Source organism: Plectropomus leopardus, chromosome 2 (assembly GCF_008729295.1).
Source record: "Plectropomus leopardus isolate mb chromosome 2, YSFRI_Pleo_2.0, whole genome shotgun sequence".
Taxonomy (NCBI): domain Eukaryota; kingdom Metazoa; phylum Chordata; class Actinopteri; order Perciformes; family Serranidae; genus Plectropomus; species Plectropomus leopardus.
This window is the reverse complement of record NC_056464.1, coordinates 37,406,099-37,426,109: the sequence shown is the minus strand read 5'-3', so window position 1 is coordinate 37,426,109 and position 20,011 is coordinate 37,406,099. Positions and strand designations below refer to the sequence as shown.

Genomic DNA, 20,011 nt, shown 5'->3' with positions numbered 1-20,011 from the left:
GAAAAAAAGTTCCCTTTAGCTCTGTGAGATCTCGTGTTGGCACTGGTTGTTGGAACAGGCTGTGAGATTCAGACTTGTCCAGTGTGGACTAATTCCCTTTATACTCAGGGATTTCCATTAAGCCTCTGTCTCACTGGACAAAAGAAAGTTAACAAAATTCCCTTTACGTATATAAATAGATATGTCTGTTTCAAACATTGTACACGTCAAGCCTGTTCTCAATCCCAAACCACTGGCGTCACACAAGAATACAGGTGGATGGAACATATCACATCCACATGATACGCCCAAGGACGGCGTCAAGGTGCATCGCTGCCGGTGATGATGTAATAAAAGGGGCAGTGGATGCGCCCAACAAACCCCGGACTTTCATGCAAGAGTCTGATGTTTGCTTCACATCTGAATGTGATTTCTTTTTTTCCTCTACACCTTACCATGTGCCTCTTTTGCCCTAATCCTGACCATCCATGCCAGCATGTGCGTTTGTTGACGTCCAGGCGTCGGTTGCCATTTGCATGTGTTGCCTAAACACAATTGCGGGCAGCATCATCCCACCATGTGTATTTGTTTACATCAAGCTAGCACCATCCTGTAATGTCAGCAGCAGACACAGAAGGATACCTAGAGTGTAATATGTAGATGCAGATGTCCACTGTAAAGTGGCAACATTGGACGACTTGAGATGAGAATGTGTTGATGTGACACACAAAGCAAACACCAACCATCTTCCCCGCCTCCCTACAATAACCCTGAAACAACAAAAAGGCATATTTGTCTACTGTTGACAATGGGCAAGCAGCCTATTTTTAATGAGTTCTCATGCCTTTTAAAAAAGTGTATTTCAGTGGAGAAACAATGGTTGAATAACTAATTTGTTATTTGTTGTTATTTCCTTTCACAGTCCTGAGTTAACTTTATTTCCAGGCAGTGCAACTCATATAGCAAGTAAATTAATTACTTCAACGACCACGCAGATTTCGATTTAGTTAACTTTAATTACATCTGCTGTGTTTCAAGGCTGGCTCTTAGCACCGCTGACACATTACTGTTCAGTTACTGAATCACTTTCATGTTTGGTTTGATGCAGTGACTCTGCACCTCAGTGTCTGCACAGCTTCTCTCAGAGTCACAGCAAATCACTTCAGACCGTCAAGACATGTCAAAGCACAGCACTGTGAGGCTGCAGAGAAGCAAACCAGTAGAGATCTTTTCTTCTGTGCGACAAAGCACGGAAACTCAGTGAGTCCTTTAGTGGATATGAACTAATCTTGAATTAAAAATTGGTTATGGGCAGTTGTAGTTCATGAGGAAATGGGAATGGGCTTTTTGTCATCGTAATCAAGTGAAAAACTGCTTGCAGCTTCCATCAAAACAAGGTGCATTCATCCGTTTTCATGGACCTGTTGTTTTTAGACTTTAGTCGGGCCTTCCAGCCTGTGACACCAGAGAATTTTTTACTCCCTGCTGTTACTACTTTTATTGCATTTATCCAGTTCTACTACTCTTACCATTCTATGTGAAAATGTAATTTATGTTTTAGACAGCTTGATTTATGCCATCCTCGCTGGAAAGTTATAGGTGCTCAGTAAAAAAAACCCCGCTATTAATAATTTAATCTCCTCAGTATTGCGTTCTTCTACTGCTGGTGCTCAGTGCAGTTCAGGGTATGCTCGTCGCTGTTCCACAGAGAAAATTAAAAAGCTCCACATTTTAGAGCCTTATCAAAAGCAGTTACCTGTCCTGAGTAATACCTGCGCCACAAAATCTTATCTTTAATTTGTCTCATTTTAGGTCCATAACAGATAGAAATTAGCACTCTCCACTGGCCAAATGTGGGTGAAATTGGTTGGTTGTAGGTAAATTTGGTCAAACTACCAGCCGCTTAGCGGGTGAACGAAGTAGGCATTTAAGAAATTGCAACTTCTGAAGGCAGATAGAAAGCAGCGGGGATAAAGAGTTTGGCTCTAGTTTACTTTTCCCACTGATTGGGACATCTGGTGCATACGGTTGATTGTGCGTTAAATTGTTGGATGTGTTTCCATTCACATATTCTACAACGGCAGAGAAACGGCATCATTGTCTTGTACACAAGGTCATTTAAAGTGGACCTGCGGTGCACTGCTGTTTTGATGTCTCCTTCTGATATTTAGTTTTTGCACATTTAAAGATCAAAATTGAGCTGAAAGTGGAGTAAATATTGAAATCATTTTTTGTCAGGTGTCCAGAGACACAACTCAAAATTAATGCTAATGTTGTCAATGTTGTGTGTGCTTTGCATGAGGCGGCTCACACGTTGACTCTCTTTGCTGAAATAGATGGCAGATTTCTACACTTATTTTAACTACTAATACTAGATGAAGATGAATCGTGATCTTGTCTGTGGGTTTCTACACTTAAGTGCTCTGTGCACTTTTTGTGCAGTGAGGTTGGGTGACTGCTTTGAAGAGTTTTTTTTCTGCCTCATTGAGTGTTTTTAGCATCAAGCGGGGCACAGTTTCCTAATTTGTCCTCATGCTCATCATTTAGCTGAATGGTTGACCACAGGTGCAGCTGTTCTCTTAATAATATTGCTCAAGTTAATGTAAGGTAACTTGTCAAACATTGAACAGCACGCTAAGCCAGCTGTCAAACCTTCTGGCAGTGCTTTTTTTCCAAAATGACAAATACCAAACACAAAAACATTTAATAATTCAACAGCAAGAGAAAGTATTTATAAGGATAGTTTGTAACTTCAGACCTTTGCTGTGTATTGCTGTAGTTTGTTCATACTGTAGTAGTAGTTAAATTTAGTGTAACCAATAGTAATTTTGCTTGATTATTCAGTGGGATATTGTCCCATGAAATGGAGAAGCTGGTCAGAGCTGGGGAGCAAAAGAATATGGGCATTTTGAAAGGATATAAACAAAAATAAATTAAGCATTAAACCTTTGCATTCTTTGTTCTGTTCTGTTGTGGTTTGAACTCCAGCTGCAACCTCCAATACCCAACTTGACAGCATGTTTACAGCCTGACGCAAAAGTGGTTTTGGCCTCCGTAGCTAATTTCAACATTCGTGACAACTGCACGAGTAAACTTTTATATAACTCAACCATTTAATAGCAATTTAGACTTGTTAGGCTTCTAAGTTTAAGTGTATGGCTGATGTTTTTAGTTAAACCTTGAAGTCGTAGTATGGTCTTAAAATGTTGGCTGTGGAAAGTATCTTAAAATAAGTCTCAAAAGGTTTAACTTCAAGATTCTTGTACATAGCCTACCCTGCCTTGCCTCTGTCAAATTTACCAAATAGCATTTTGACAGTCTACCATCTAACTGATGCAACTGTTAACTCTCATTTACTCATTATTTCCTTTTTCATTCATTTTAAGAGTAGCCGAGGACTTTTATGCATTTTTTATACATAAAAAAACACAAATCGGTGCATAAGAATTCATCAGAAGGCAGGAAATGAAGTGTCTGACACTCAAAACCTCCTTTATGGGAGCCCCCAAACCCCCCTCTCGATTTGTGTCCCTCTGGCATGGTGCCACGAGGTGTCCCTTAAGTTTCCACCCGAAAGGTGGACTGACTGAGCAAGCAGCTAGTGTTAGGGGTAGCTACATTCTCTCATCCAAATATGGTCACTTCTGGCTGAAAAAATGAAATATGGCAATGGCCGAAATACCAAACAGAAGTCCACAAACCAATGGGTGACGTCACGGTGGCCACGTCCTTTATTTCACTGTAGTCTGTGATGTCTGCTCAGAGCTCACGGCCAGGTGAGGGGTGGAATCTGGGTGGATTGGAAAATTGAACGCTTTCCTCAAGGCTTAGTACAGTGCTTATAACACACCAGTTCACCTGCCAATCTTGAACTCTATCTAACCCCTACTTTTGAACCAAACCCTGAAATACTTAAAATGCACTTAAACCAGCAACTCACTCTCAACCTTAAGGTAGCAACGCACTGTTTTCTGGCAGAGTGCCGCGGCATTAAACTTGAGGATGCTGCCAAAACTGTTTACTATGAAGTCTAGAACAAACAGCCCGTTGGTCTGCAGTGATCAATACTGGCTGCAGAGCTGTTTTATGCACAGCATTCACAGGAATATTTTCCTCGGTGCTGATGAAAGCAGGACTCCTATGACAACAAAATCAAAAGTGAATCATGGCACACCAGGAAGACTGTATAAATATTCCTTAATGCTTCATGTTTATTGTATAAGAAAGAAGTTCAAGGCAAACCTGACGGAGCCTGCGGGTGAGACACGGTGCTGCAGAGTTGATCTCGCTGAACAAAACATGAACTATGGAAGGCACTTAAAGTGACTGCTTTGTCCTGATACCGTAGATTGTTGATGGCAGCGTTTCTAGCACATCTGGTGCCCTAGGTGACATCACAGTAATAAGCTGCGTCATCCCACCATGTGCACTGGCGACATTACCGTAATGGCATCCTGGCGTGAAACAGCTGACGCAGAAGGAGACCTAAAACGTCACAAGTACACGAGGGAGGTTCTGTCAGAGAGGCATCATGTGACAAGTTCGGAATAAGACGTGTTGATATTGCCCATGGCCAGAGCCGCCACTGATTGTTGACGGTTTTTGGCTTTGAGAGAGAGTAGCTCATATTCATAACATATTGGAATTCTTTATTTAGGCAGTGTCCCTCTTTAATACAAAATCCAGAAAGCAGAATCACCTAATACCCAGGTGCAATAACAGGACAGGACTTGCCTCGCCTCCGGATGTATATAAATTCACCTCTTGCACACACACAGCAGCTCCATCTTCACACTGTGTTTCTCAGTTTCCATCCATACTTAACAACATCATTATATGCGTCATGCTGTGTTTGACATACTTTGGCCTCCCCTGATTTCCATATCGCTACATTCAAAAACAGCATCACTCAGCTTCTTAAACATGAATATATATAACCACACACGCATAGTCAAGCATGAAGATATATGCCCAAACACATACACGTATCAATGTACACCTCAGGAGGCCCGGCTCACAAACTTGATGTCAGTCCTGATTGGTATCGACCCCTGATGTGTCTCTGATATATGGTGTGTGTGTGTGGGTGTGAGGTGGTGCATGTCACGTGTGCTTGTATGTGGAGTTTATCGCAGTAGTGTTTTTTGATAAATCCTTTGATGCTGGCGTCCCCCGGTGTGTCAGCGCACACCCAGCACGCCAGTTAATTTGATTCACTAAAGCAGAGGCCGAGGTGTAAATAGTGTGTTACTTCACAAAAAAGAAAGCGTTTATCATAAAGACCTCTTTGGGACAGGTTTTGAAATGTTCAATCTCCCTGTTTTCACTCAGATGTGAAGACAATACTAGTACGTAGAGGAAAACAGTTTCACAGAAGTAGAATAAACTCGAAAAGACTAGGACAGACTAGAGCAGAATGCTTCAACGCTGCATAATTGATTTCTAATAAATAAGTGATGATGTAGAGGTGAGGAGGATTACGGATGCTTGTGTCCTGATATTGGGTCGGACAAACACACCCGCATGTTAATGAGACATTGATTTCTTCATCACTAAATAATGTAAATATTCATTTGCTGTCAGCATAAAAATACATTATGGAGAGTGAAAGTGAGCCAGAGAAAGAGTTACGGAAGTAAAAGGAACACTGAGGCTTGTCTTGGGGTTTAAACACAGGTCAAACTGGAGTTATACAGGCAACAAAATCCTACAAGCAGTGTGTTAACGTTACTGTGGCTTTTAGGAGAGCTCTTTTTGTTTTCACATGGGTGGGGCGAGGTTGAGTGCCTGTGACTGTGACTCTTGTTGAAAAGAATCCAACACAATCTCATCCCAAGTCGTCACATGTCGCCGCTTTTCAGTGCACTTCTGCATCTACATATTACACTCTAGGTATCCTTCTGCGTCTGCTGTTGACATTCTGCGATGCTGCCACCGTGATGTCAACACAAGCACATGGTGGGATTACACCGTGCGTGGTTATGTTTAGGCAACACAAGCACATGGCAGCCAACACTGGGACGTCAAGAAACACACATGCTGGCATGAATAGTTAGGATTAGGGAAACAGGCACATAATTAGATGCAGAAAACAACATCACATTCACACAGGAAGTGAATACCAGACTCCCACATGAAAGTCCAAGGTCTTATGGATCCATCCACCGACCTGCCCACATCTGCCCAATAGGGACATTCGTCCTCTTATATTACACGTGTCAACCTGATGCCGTTCAGCTGTGTATCATGCGGATTTAACATGTTCGACAGTCTGGCGGCGTATCATAACACTGGGAATATTTCTGACATCCAGTAGCATTGAGATCTTACGCCGAAAGCACTGCAAAAGCGACAGTATTTGATGACTTCAGAATGTGAAAGGGCTGGCAATGAATAATGGCAATTCAGCACACAGACTGTACACAGTATTCTAAAACGTTTTGAGTAGCTGGCAGACTAAAGCTGCCATACACATACAAGTCCATTGACCATTTACCAATAAGCCTTTATGGTGATGGCAAGCATAGGGTGCATGCCCATATCTGTCGTAAAGTGAATTAGTGATGATAAAATCATGAATCATTCTTCAAAAATGACATATTTGTGACATTTTGTGTGATAAAATGTCACGAATCATGTTTTCAGGGGAACTTATGTCTTATCCAGAGGAAACAAGCAACCCTTGACTCCCCTGTAGTTTGCATCAAGACCACAAGCTAGAATTAAGACTTAAATTGTTGCAATGCAATATTCAGAAAATGTGTATTAAGTAACCAGTGCAGTTAAATGCAAATCCAGCTACAATGTGACTGATAAGCAGAACAAATATTACAGGTGGGTTATTGTTATGCAGTTGTTATGTATTGTTATGCAGTGACTAGTTTCTCTTAGGGAAATGAGAATAACAAGAAGGCTCTGAATGGCATCAATCGAACATTGATCCGTAACTAATAAGTCATGTTCACTGTTCATGTTCAAGTTTCTCTGGAAAATACTAAGATTTTTGCCTTTGTTCCATATGTTGTCAGTGACTTGTTGTGAATGCATTAGTGCATCATTATGTTGTTCAAGCAGCTTGTGTATTTTGACGTATGTGTAGGCTCAGTAGCAAAGCAGCAAACCTGTCTCCTGGCACTGACATCCATATGCTCCTAATTTGCAACATCAGATACTTTTTGCTGGTGACATAATGCTGTGTGGATTGCATTTTTTTAATATTTAGTCTTCTGTCACTGATGCTGTGTAAGTCAGGTGGGTGACACATGAAAAACACCTCTCAGTGTAACAAAACAATTCAGTAGTACCACAGCATACAGCCTCCAAAGTTCAATCAACGCCTCTCTAAAACTCTGTCAACAAAAAACTGAAAGTTTTGGTAACACTTTCTATGAAGACAGCATCTACACATTATGAAGGCATTCACGCAGAATTATAATTCAATCATAATGCTTTATGACGACACTCATAAACACACATAATGCTTACTGATACACTATATCAACAGTCACACAACATTGCATATGTGACTTATAATGATTTATAGGCGGCAAGTGTCTTATGGATGCTCTTGACTAGTTACAATCTAGAGGTTGACTAATGGGGCTTATAATGCATTATTAATACCTATACTCACACTTAGCTTGAAATAGCCTGTTTGTGATGGGGACAGTGCATATACAGCATATATCATACTCACTGTGGATTTCAAGGGCAGCCCTGTTAGAAAACCATGTTGAAATATCGCTTTCTCTTTGACTGAGAATGACTGAAATAATAAGACAAAGTGTAATTTTTAACACCCGAACTGAAACTCTCCAATCTCTATTTAAATCTGCAACTGAAATGCAGCCAGTATTGATCAACACTTTACCCGACACACAGCTGAGCAGCAGACTGTTTTTAGACAGCCTGTGGAGCTGAGCAGCATTTAGTGCTACGGACAAAAAATGTCAATACCCAATTGGCTGGTTGGAATTTACTAGATTTAACACACCCTGTCACGCTCACCTGCAGAGGGACAGGCACAAATAGCAGGCAGTCAGCAGGGATCTGTGAAGGGCAGCAGCTGAGGAAGGTTTGACGTGGTCGTATAAGGAGCAGTTTAGGTGCATTGTCTGTCTACATTTTGATTTAAAGGGATAGTTCACCCAAAAATGAAAATTCAGTATCATCTACTCACCCTCAATGCCGATGGAAAGTTGGGTGAAGTTTTATAGTCCACAAAACATTGCCGGTTTACGGGAAAAAGACGTTTTTTCATCTACCAAACAACTGGAGCAAATGGTGAAAATAATCCAAAACATAATAAAACCACAAAATGTGTCCATACTGCTCATCTGAAGTAATCCAAGTGTCCTGAAGCCCCGACGTGCCAAGTTGTTTTGAAAAACGCCACTGCGTCATGTTTTTAGCCTTGTTATAGCCTGTAGCTCCTAGTGTTCACGCAGGCGTGCTAGCACAAGACCAACGAGAGCTTTCAGGTCTCTCCATTGTTGTCTGACAAGTTGGTCTCACTTTAAAGAAATCTAGAAAATTGATTTTCTTGAAAATGAAAGCAAGTATAACTATTAATCTTAATTTATGTTTGCTTCATATCAAATTGTTAAGTTTACTTAAAATTAAGTGAGACTTAGTCTAATTTTGTGAAGTTATTCCAACTTATAGATGACAAGTTTAATGAAATCAATCTTTTTAACTTTGAGCATCTTCAGTAAACCAAGTTTATGGTAATATACTATGTCTGTATTCTGCCGGTGGCATACTAGTCAATCGTAGATTAAAGAAATCAAAGAATCAGAGAAAACAAAACTCGCAGATCTCATAACTTCATTGGCAAAATCATCTTTTTCAGGATCAAGTTAAATCAGACTAACTTGTTTACCGAAGCAGCTGTTTCTTAGAAAGTACAAGGTCATTCACCTGTCATTTTTAAGTTGCAACTACTTCACAACATTAAGTAAATATAGCTACATTTCAAGTAAACTGAACACTAAGATATAAAGTTAACAGAATTTTAGATTTACTGTGACGATTACTTTCCTTTTCTAAGGCAAATGGTTCCAAAGGTTATTTTAAGTTAAGATCAACTTGTCAAGTTTTGCAGTATATGTACAACATTTGTGATCATGGTGAGTCAGAATGAGATGATATTTAGGATGTGTCTCCCTCCAGCAGGTATTTCCACCCTTTAAATGTGTTGGCAAACAGAAGTCCACATTCTGTCCGCACTTTAACCTGCATTTTCATCAGAGTGTACAGGTTGGATGTTTTTTCCATTGGCCACATCACATGACAGGGAAAGCCCAGTCACTACAGTAAGACACACCTATGAGTCAGAGTGTGTGTGGGAGAGTGTCAGAAAGAGAGGAATCCTATTAGAGAGACAGACCTTGAAATAGAAATCGTATGGCAGTAAAATGAGTGGACTGAGAGGGATCTCATGACAACAGAGAGGGAAAGAGACACGCAGAGAGACTATACTCAGAGAGTAGCTGAGACCGTGTGAGAATCTTATCCTTGCGGAGGAATCAGGCGGTAGGACCCGGGAGAAACCAGACAACTCAAAATGCCTTCAGCACAGTCAAGCTGGCGATAAATACTCAAGAGTTTATGGGAAATTTGGCGTTTTACCCTTCAAATGAAAGCCCATATTTGGTGATTTTGATTTTTTTTTTTTTTTTTAGAAAATAGTATATGTGAAGACATACAACACACACATTGAATAAAAAAAGACACAAAGCTGCAAAATAAATGTTGGAAAAATGCTAAAATTCATAATTATTTTCACTGACTTTCTGTGCTACAATGACCAATTCACTCTGAAGTCACTATTTTTATGATCACAATTTTTATTTAAAAAAAAAAAAAAAAGACAAAATATTCTCCAGAAGTACTTTATATCTGATGTTTTCTGGTTAAAAAAAAATCTAGCATTCACTTGTACAATCTAAAATTAGGAAAAAAGATGTATTGCCAAGTAGGTTTTAACTTACTAGGACATTGCTGCAAACAAATATACAGTGAACATATTGAGAGGAATAATAATCATAATAATAAGGTAAAGTACTGCAGCAGTCAATAAACCAAAAATAGAATAGAAGAATAAAAAAAATACAATACAAATATTAAAGCTTTTTTTCCCCTTAAATTTACAATGGTGCTTTATGAGAATACCATCATAATCCTGCTGCTTCTTGCTCTTATTTTGAAACACTCTATCGGAAGTCCTCCGCGCGTTAATCCGCCCGTCTTTACGCGGGTGTCTGGCACCCGGCGTGGTGCGCACTGCTCCCCATTCCTCTCCAACTCAACGTCAGTCTGTCAGAGACCGTCTGAGCGCGCGCACACTCACACTGTACCCCCCCCCCACCCCCCGTCACACACACACTCTCCAGCACACACGCGCGCTCTGACGCACACACACAGACTCGCGCTGTCGGACCCGGGAGGAGAGGAAAGGAGAGGAGACAGCTCCAGTTTATTCGCCTCCAACTTCTCTCTTTGCTTCTACTTGCGTCTTTCTGACTCTTCTTATCCACCAATGCGAGGATTTTATTCCTGTTCTCTCTGTTGTTCTCCCAGCTGTCCCGAACCGAGGAAAACCAGTTTAAGGACCAGACGGGAGTATGTTAAATAACCCGCACGACTGAGCAAAACAAGAAGAAAAAAAAGAAGAAGACATGGATAAACGGAGTTATTCTCTCGTTTTGCCTGCAGCTTTCTTCCACTTTGCACTTTTGGGATTTACTGCCGGACAATTCTTCCCAGGTAACGCGATTTATTTGTTTACAAAGTGGATTTTTAAACTGTCTCGCTCATATCTGCTGGTGCGCTTTGGTGCTTTCTTTTGGAGTCTGAATGGATGCCACGGAGCTGAGGTGGCGCATATGGGAATATAAAGTGGACACGCACGTTGATTTGTGCGTTTCAGCGATTTTGGGAGCATTGATATGTTACATTCTTGGGTATTGTGATGGTTAAACAACCCCTAAAGTCAGTTTTGAGCGCTCAGTTGTGGAAGAGGAATTACTACTGCGCTTACGCGCAGGAAATATCATGAAAGAAAAATACCTTAACTCACTTATTTATAGAAACAAACACGTGACTTTTGGTGGATTTATTTATGATGAAAGTGACCGTTTGATATGAGCTGACCTGAGTTTATACCATCATATCTGCCTGAAAGATTTGATGCGCGCCCTGGAGGTTTGCTGTGAAGTTTTGGATGCGTCGGGAGGTTTGCAACATGAAGCTTTCCACGTTGACTGTATGCTGTTGAGCCGACGGTTAATGTGTGACTTGGATGATTTTGTTTCGGTTACATTTCGCTGTGGTGTCGCTTTGGAAAGCGGGCGGATCAGTGCGTCTTGGCTCCGTCTGAGCGCAAAGCTGCGGACTGTCTATTGGATCGTCCCCTGATTTATTTATGAAATGAAGAGACTGATATTTTGTGGTGTGCTACAGTAAAGACGCGCGGGCATTGCTGTGCCTCGGTATGATGGGATAACAAGTTATTCTCGCAGAGGTCAATTCCTTTCTGTAATCTATAAGGTTTTTGTTCAACTTTTACACACTGACGTGTAGCATACACCCTGCGTTTCAACCTTCCGCGTAATTCAGCGACTGATGGTATTAAATTACGGGAAAATATGCAACTGCCCGGTTTTATCTCCCGGTGTTGAAGCTGCGGGATCCTCACGCAGTCCGCTGCAATATCGCTGCACTCCTCTGGCACTTGTTACGCACCGCAGAGGTTTGGGGAGTTTGCGGGATCGTCCGAGTTTTCCAGCGTCAGATCGGGTCAATCAGTGGTGATTCTGACCATCAGTCATCGCAAACTGAAGCTTTACAGAAGGATAAAACGAGCCATGCGCCGGATAGAAAGTTTGTTCCAACACAGCATTCATTGATAAAACACAAAGACGCGAAAATGAAATTCAGGATAATATGTTGATGAAATCAAAGAGCGTTTATTTAGAATTCGAAACTTGTGGCACAAATATTATAAAGACAGAATAAAAAAAGATACGCGGTGTCACTGTAACTCTGCTCAGGACTACAATCTGATGTTTCGCGCGATCCACGAGTTAAAACTGTTTATTTATTTAAAGAGCGTGATAAAAGACTTAATCACATCGGGGCTCTGACTGTCCCGCGCTGTAACTCCGTAAAGCGTCAAACCCCCAAATTTTCACAACTTCATTCTCCTTAAATCAGTGATGTTTTGCCGTTGACTGCAGCAGCAGCCCGTCGGCTCTGTGTCCGCCCCTCTCTCGGCACCTTCTGCTTGGTATTCATGACCTGTAAGTCTGCAAAAAGAGGCTACTTTGAGCGGAAGACTGGCTCCCAACACTGAGTCCTCCCTCTCTCTCCCCCTCTGTCTCCGGGCTGCAGCGCGGCGGAGCAGCCGTCCCTCTCTCCGTGCGTAATGGTGCAGCTACAGCCGCAGCAGTTACATTGCGCTTTATGGTGAAATAAAAAGTATAAATTTTGACAAATATAAGCACGGATATCGGAATCGACCCCTAAAACGTATGATTTGTGTTTTTAGTCCAGCACATTGATATAAACTGAAGGAAACTGTGTTTAAAACATATATTTAGGCATTAAATAGAGCCCGTGCACCATTCAGGTTTATAATAAATATTGCAACACAGCCTGCTCATTAGGATGTGGTCGGTTTAAGAAAAAGAAACCTAGAGATAACAGTTTGTCGGACTTTCTTCTTTATATTGTTTAACAGGTCAGACTCGGAGTTTTTTTGCAGTGTCATTCTGACATCCACTCCACCATAACCTGCACTTAAACGGTTATTTAATTGGGAGTGTGTGCATGTGTGTTTGTGCAGTGCGTGCGTGCGTGTGTGTAGAGAAAGAGAGAGAGAGAGAGAGAGAGAGAGCGCGGAGGGATATTTCGCTGGCTGCTGTTCGCCCATGTGCCGTTTGGGGGCGATATTGGTACATCAGATCTATCCATCGTCACACACACACTTTGTCTCTCTCACACACACTTTAACTCATACAAACACGCGCACGCACACACACACACACACACACACACACACACACACACACACACACACACACACACGTTAACAGAGCGTCCAGATTCTAATAATCTTCCCTCTTTTTCCAATTGCTTCTGAGTTTTGTTTTTAGAAAAAAAGTGAAGCCACTCATTCAGCTGTAATGGATAATAGAGGCAGAATCAGTGATTGAGAAAATGATCTCAGCCTGAGTCTGTCTGTGTGTCTGTCAGTCTCAGTGACATCTTGTAGTTGTAATTTGTAATCTGCCTCTCATCTATCCTCATACAGGAGGTGTGTGTGTGTGTGTGTGTGTGTGTGTGTGTGTGTGTGTGTGTGAACAGCTCAGATCATGTTGCTCTCACCACCATCATAACTCTCACTGCAGCTGAAGTGGAGGCCAAAGTTTCAGGCTGATATGTGAAAAGCTCAAGAAATGAAACTGCGCCTGCGTGATGAGATACCACAAGTGGTAAATAATCAAGTAGTTTTATTCATTCTCTTTTAGACTGACAGTTTTTCACATTCACACTGGAAGCAGCAGTTTTTGGTCTTCCACCAAGACTGTTCATTTTTTTGACCAAGTCATTTTAGTTGCCTGAACATAACCAAACCTTAAAGGAATAGTTACCATTTTGGGGACATGTGCTTGCCATGATTGATGCCACTCTTGTATGTGTGGCAAATAAGGATGCAACCAGACATTATTTTCATTGTCTATTAACCTTTTGAAACCAGAGCAGATTTGTTTAATTTCTTTCACAAACATGAGAAAATGGCCACAGGCAGCTTAAGACATGGCCCATAATAAGCGAACATTTTGTTTAAAAAAAAAAAAAAAAAAAGTTGTAAGAAAATTTCCTGAAAATATAAAAAAAATTAAAAAATAAATAACACAATTATTTAGAAAAATGCTAAAAAATAATAATATTTATGTATGTTTCAATTTGTATTTTCTATTGTTATGATGAGAATATCGTTTCTGGATACTGTTCATTATTTTTATTAATAATCTTCTAATAATCCTTCCCTTTGAAAAACTTATTTTAAGGACATTTTCTTGACCCCTTTTACTGATTTCTTGCAATTTGTGAGGCATTTCTTGCTAAGTCACTCACTCTTTCCCACATTTTTTTCAAAAGAAATCAATTTTCCCAGTTTTCAAAGGGTCAAATAGTTTGTGAAAAGTCCCAAATAAGGGATTGACAACCCGTTTAAAACATGAATCGACATGTTTTTAAACGGGTTGTCAATCCCTTATTTTGAACATTAATTAATTAGTTGTTTGTTCTATCAAATGTCAGAAAATGGTGAAAAATGTCCAAGGTGATGCCCTCCAGTGTCTTTTTCTTCACAACTCAAAGATTTTCAGTTTAGTGTTGTGGATGAGTGAAGAAACCAAACATATTCACATTTAAGAAGCTGCAATCAATGTATTAAAAAAAAAAAATCACTTGAACCAACTAATTGATTATCAAATTAGTTTGTTGACAACTGGCTGATTAATCCATTAATTGCTGCGGGTCTGATGGTAAATATGAAGTAGCAGCCAGTTAGCTTTGCATGGGGCCTGAAAAACAGGACAACAGCTGACCTGGCTCTGTGGAAAGAAAGTAAATATAAATTGAGCAGTTCATTATGATCATAACCAGAGATGTGTTTGCTCAGAAAATGTTAATTCGGGTACTTTTGACCAAGTGTCTTTTTTTGTCATTTGGCGTAAAGACTGCCCTTTTGTGATTGGAGGGAAATTACCCTTTAAAAGAGCTTCTTTCCGTAGATTTGCAACAGCTTTATGTTTAACAAAGCAAAGGCATGTGTTACCCAAGGCTATCTTTTTCATCTTGTGTGTGTGTGTGTGTGTGTGTGTGTGTGTGTGTGTGTGTGTGTGTGCGTGCGTGCGTGCGTGAATGCGTGCGTGCGTGCGTGCGTGCGTGCGTGCGTGCGTGCAGGTGCAGCTGTGCCCCTGATCCATGCCTTTGAGCTCCAGTGATCGCTAATTGTTGAACATCCGGTCGGATCTGGAGGTGACGACTAGGGCATTCAGGTGGTTGTGTGTGTGTGTGTTTGTGCTTTCACAGAAACCAATTTACAATTTATATTCCATTTAATTAGATTTCTTTGGCTGTGAGGACAGAAGGGGTAAGAGTGCGAAAAGGAGAAAGAGAAAGCGAGTGACCACGCGTCTCCGTCTTTCTCTCTGTCTCTCCTTGACTCGTTCGCCCAGCATGTTGACATGTTGGAGGGACACGGAGAAGTCTTTGGCTTTGATCAAATCAACAGCCTCCAATTCCCGAATTACGGGGGTCTTTATGTGATTAGTAGTGTGTGTGTGTGTGTGTGTGTGTGTGTGTGTGTGTGTGTGTGTGTGTGTGTGTGTGTGTGGTGATTCATAGAGAGAGTGGGTGTCATGAAAACAGAGGAGAGTGGAAAGTTAAAGGTGAGGAGAGAAAAGACGACAATGGGAAGCATCGAGGGAGGGGAAGACAAAATGAGGAGGAGGTTAGAGGTCAAAGAGAAGAAGGGAAAACTTAAAATTTGGGGATAATGTGGAGGAAAGGAGAAGAAAAAAGGGAAGATGTGAAGAGATGGAGGAGAATAAATGAACTTAAGAGAGAAAAGGAGCAGAAGCAGGTCAAGGGGAGTGAAGAGGTGAAAAAAGAAGAGATGGTGAGAGCAAAACAAAAAGAGGGGGGAGCCGAGGTGGGGGGAGAGAATATGATTGGTAGTGGAAAAAAAGTGTAGGACAAGAAAAAAGGGAAAAAAATAGGGGAAGCGAGAACAATGTAGGAGAGAAGAGGAGTGCAGATGCAAGGGGATGATTGGATAAGCAAGGAGAAGACATGATAAGAGAAGAGGAGGAGGTGAGAGCAAAAAAGAAGAGGAGAGCTGAGAACGGGATAAAACGAGATAGTAGAAAGGAGATGGGAGATGATTGGACAAGAGTGCAGGACAAGAAAGGAAAAAAAGAAGGGAGGGGAGAGAAAGATGTAGGAGAAGAAAGGTGAAGAGAGGGAGGAGAGAAATATGTAGGAGAGAGGAGGAGAGCCGGACCAATGAAATGTTTGGATAGGCACAAAGAGATATGATAAGAGAAGAGGAGGAGGTTAGAGCAAGAAAAGGGGGCGAGATGGGGGATGATTACAGAGTGGTGTAGGAGAAGAAAGACAAAAATAAGGGAGGGAAGAGAAAAATGTAGGAGAGAAGAAGATTGTCGATGTAAAGATATGATTGGCACAGAGAAGATATGATAAGAGAAGAGGAGGAGAGATGACATGATGAGATGATGGGGGAAAAGACAGTAGAAGAAAGGTGAAAGGAGAGAAAAACTGAGGAGAGAAGAGGAGTGCAGAAAGAAATGATTGGAGAGGATATGAGAAGGAGGTGAGAGCAACATAAAAGGAGAGAAATGAAATTTAGGGATGATGGGAAAAAAAATGCTAAAGAAGAAATGGTAAAAAGGAGGGAGGAGAGAGAGGTGTTGGACAGAAAAGGAATACAGAGCCAAAGAAATGATTGGATAGGTATGGAGAGGATGTGGGAAGACATGAGGAGGAGGTGAGAGCACAAAAAATGGAGAGATGGAAGAAATGAGATGATGGGAAAAAGAGTGTAGGAGAAGAAGAAAAGAGGGAGGGGAGAGAAAAATGTAGGAGAGAAGAGGAGTGCAGAGCCAAATCAGGGAGAAAACATGACAAGAGAAGAAGAGGGAGTGAGAGCAAAGAAAGGATAGATACTGGAAAACTGAGATAAGGGGATGATAGGAAAATAAAGTAGGAAAAGAAAGGTGAAAGGAGGGAGGAGAGAGAGATGTAGGAGAGAAGAGGAGTGCAAAAAGAAATGACTGGAGATGATATTATAAGAAAGGTGGTGAGAGCAAAAAAAGGGGGGGGAGAAATGAGATTAGGGGATGATGGGAAAAAGTATGAGAAGAAAACGGAAATAAAGGAGGGAGGAGAGAGAAAGGTAGGAGATAAAAGGCATGCAGAGCCAAAGAAATGATTGGATAAGCACAGAAAATATGATGAGAGAGGAGGAGGAGGTGGAAAAAAAAAAAAAAAAAAAAAAAAAAGAAGAAGAAAAAGGGGAAAAACGAAATGAGGGGTCGATAGGAAAAGAGTGTAGGAGAAGAAAAATAAAAAATGGAGGACAGATAAACACACATAGGAGAGAAGAGGAGTGCAGAGCCAGATAAATGATTGGATAAGCATGGAGAAGATGTGATAAGAAAGAGGAGGAGTAGGTGAAGGCAAAAAAAAGAAGAGAGCCAAGAAGGGGAGAGGGAGAGATAGGGAAAAGGGAGATGATGGCATGATGGGAAAAGAGTGTGGAAGAAGGCAAACGAAAAAAGAAAGTAGGAGAGAGAAGGATGTGGTACAGGAGAGAAATGCAGTCAGAGGAATGGCTGGATAAGCAAAGAGAAGATATGATAAAGGAAAACTTAGAAGAGTAAGGAAGAAGAGAGGAAAAACATCGAGGAGACGATAGAAAAACAGCACAGAAGTGAAAGAAGAATAGAAACAAAAAAACTCGAGGTGGAAAAAAATAGGAGACAAGGATAAAGACAAGACTAAGACAGGAAGGAGAAAGGAGGATGAAGAAAAGATTAAAGACAAAGAGAAGGCAAAAGGACAAGTCTGTGGTCAAAGAGATAGTCTTGTCGTCTGTTGGCTCGTTCATCACTCCTGTCTAGACGAGCTGAGGATGAGGAGGAGGAGAGACAGACAGAGAAAGCAGAAGGAAGAGCAAAGGACGAGTAGTTGGCGGAAATGACAAAGACAAAGGATGACAGGAGGTCAAGAAAAGAGAAAAAAATGACACTAAGTTGATTATGTCTCACTGTTATCGACTGCCTGAGTGGCTATAATTGTTTCCTCTGCTCTGTGTGTGTGTGTGTGTGTGTGTGTGTGTGTGTGTGTGTGTGTGTGTTCAGAGAGAGCTTTATGACAGGATGTCTGTCACCTCGTGCTCCGCTCTGTTTAGTATGCTGTCCATCTTCCCTCACTGTGTGTGTGTGTGTGTGTGTGTGTCTGCCTAATCCACAGCACTTATTCTATTGGCCTGACTAACTGACAGCCTAATAGTGGGGCATGCTGAGTGCCGGGGCGTCGCGTGTGTGTGTGTGTGTGTGTGTGTGTGTGTGTGTGTGTGTGTGTGTGTGTGTGTGTTAGAGATGGGGGGGGGGGGTATTAATGAACATTAAAGTGGGTAGCGGAGCTGAAAGAGAGAGAGGGTAGAGAGTGGGGGAGAGACCACTTTCTGCAGTCAATGAAATGCATTTAGAAAGAATAAGTGTGTTTGTGTAAGAGTGTGTGAGGTGCAGCATTAGTGCCCAGTTACACCAGAAAGTGGTACTGAGAAATCTGTATGCATGCCCCCGTGCATGAAGTACTGTAAGTAGTGCAGGAAACTTGTTGACTATCACATTTTCATCCCAACCCATCATATATTGCTGTTTTGTCAGAGCCAATCATGTGTACTTATGACTGTATTATCCTGCACATGTTGTTGATATTCTGGGTGTCTGCATGTCAATTCACGCTTGTCTTTTCAAAATGCGCTTCTCTTTTCAACAGAAATGTGCAGTTTCTGATTGTTAGATGCATACAATCTTTGACTTACAACATTGGTAAAACACCTTGTATTTAGCTTTATCACCTTGTGTAACAAAAGCATGTGGTTAGGTTTGGAAAAAAACATCATAGTTTGACTCAACATTGAAGCTCTGGGTTTGTTTGACCCATCCACTGTCTTTCCCACCCGCCCTATGTGGACTTTCCAGCTCCTTATGTGAAAGATGCCTTTTTGAGTGGGTGTTAGGCTTTGGCGGTATGTAATATTTTATACCTTAATACCTTCCTGAAGTTTTTGTGGGGTATACACAAAAAATATGACTGTTTAAGTGTGCAGTGCTAACAACAAACATAACCCCCAAGATGTTAAGAAAAGTAATATTTGCACACCTGTTTTCCTTATGAACAAAGAAAGACAATCGTGCACCTTTAGAATTCAACTTTATCTCGGTCACAGGGGACTGACGGGGCTTAATTGCCTCGTTAAATCATCATAATTCACACGTCGACAGAAACAAAATAAAACTCACTCAAACCGTCACCAGCTCCGGTTTGGTCAAAATAAATCCTTAATTCAACAAGTTAGATGTGAAAAACATGCCACTATTATTATTAGTCTCTCTCTGCCGTCGGCTGTTAACAGTCCTTTAACATATCCCTCCACCACTTCGGTGTTGGAGTTTCAGCTCAGCTGCCTGTTCCACCTTGCGGTGCGTGCTGTGCACTACATACAAAAAGTTTAATAGAAAAAGAAGAAGATGACTCTTCTCTATAGATAAAGGGTTGTATGCTTGCTTGCGAAAAAAAAGGAATAAATATATATAAAAATAGTTTATTGTTGTCAAAGATGAAACAGACTGCAGTCCTCCCTCTGCACATTCTGATAGAAATACTTTTTGTCTGGAAGCTCATGGCCGGTTATCAAAGTTACAGCCTGAAAACAACAAAGTTATTTCCCTGCAGGAGGCAAACAACAGTGAGTTCTCCACTGATGGAATATGTTGTCAGAGTGACAGTTGTGTCTGCCACGGGGATATTTGACAGTTGAAATTGAAATGAGATACCATGAGCAGTGAACGATAACACGGCTTTGAAATGCACATCTAATGGAAAGACAAGAAAAACTGATATTTAGTGGCCCTGAGGGGGAATTTTCAGGACGCATCAACAGAGTAAGCGCTGCACACACAACTCAGTGGAAACAAACTTGCAAAGACACGCACACGTTCATCCTTTGGAATTACAGATAATGCTTTCTTCATTGTGTGAGGATATTTGGAAAAGTGAGTACAATCTGTCTTAAAATGTAAATAATATCCTCAAACGGCTTCTGTGATGGCTACATATGTACACAAGATGACTGATTTACTACATATGTGGTGTTTTTCAGTGTATTAAGCCCAGAATATGATATAACAATTAGAATGATAAACAA

General features: G+C 41.1%; 1 protein-coding gene across 1 annotated transcript in view; it reads left to right on the top strand.

Annotated features, from left to right (window-relative positions):
• The first annotated feature begins 10,425 nt into the window (after positions 1-10,425).
• ptprt (protein tyrosine phosphatase receptor type T) overlaps positions 10,426-20,011 on the top strand; it is a 436,976-nt gene continuing 427,390 nt past the window's right edge. Inside the window, exon 1 of the mRNA XM_042510188.1 lies at positions 10,426-10,746. Within this exon, the coding sequence (XP_042366122.1) occupies positions 10,659-10,746 (88 nt within the window). The 5' untranslated portion in view covers positions 10,426-10,658. The remainder of the gene's footprint in view (positions 10,747-20,011) is intronic.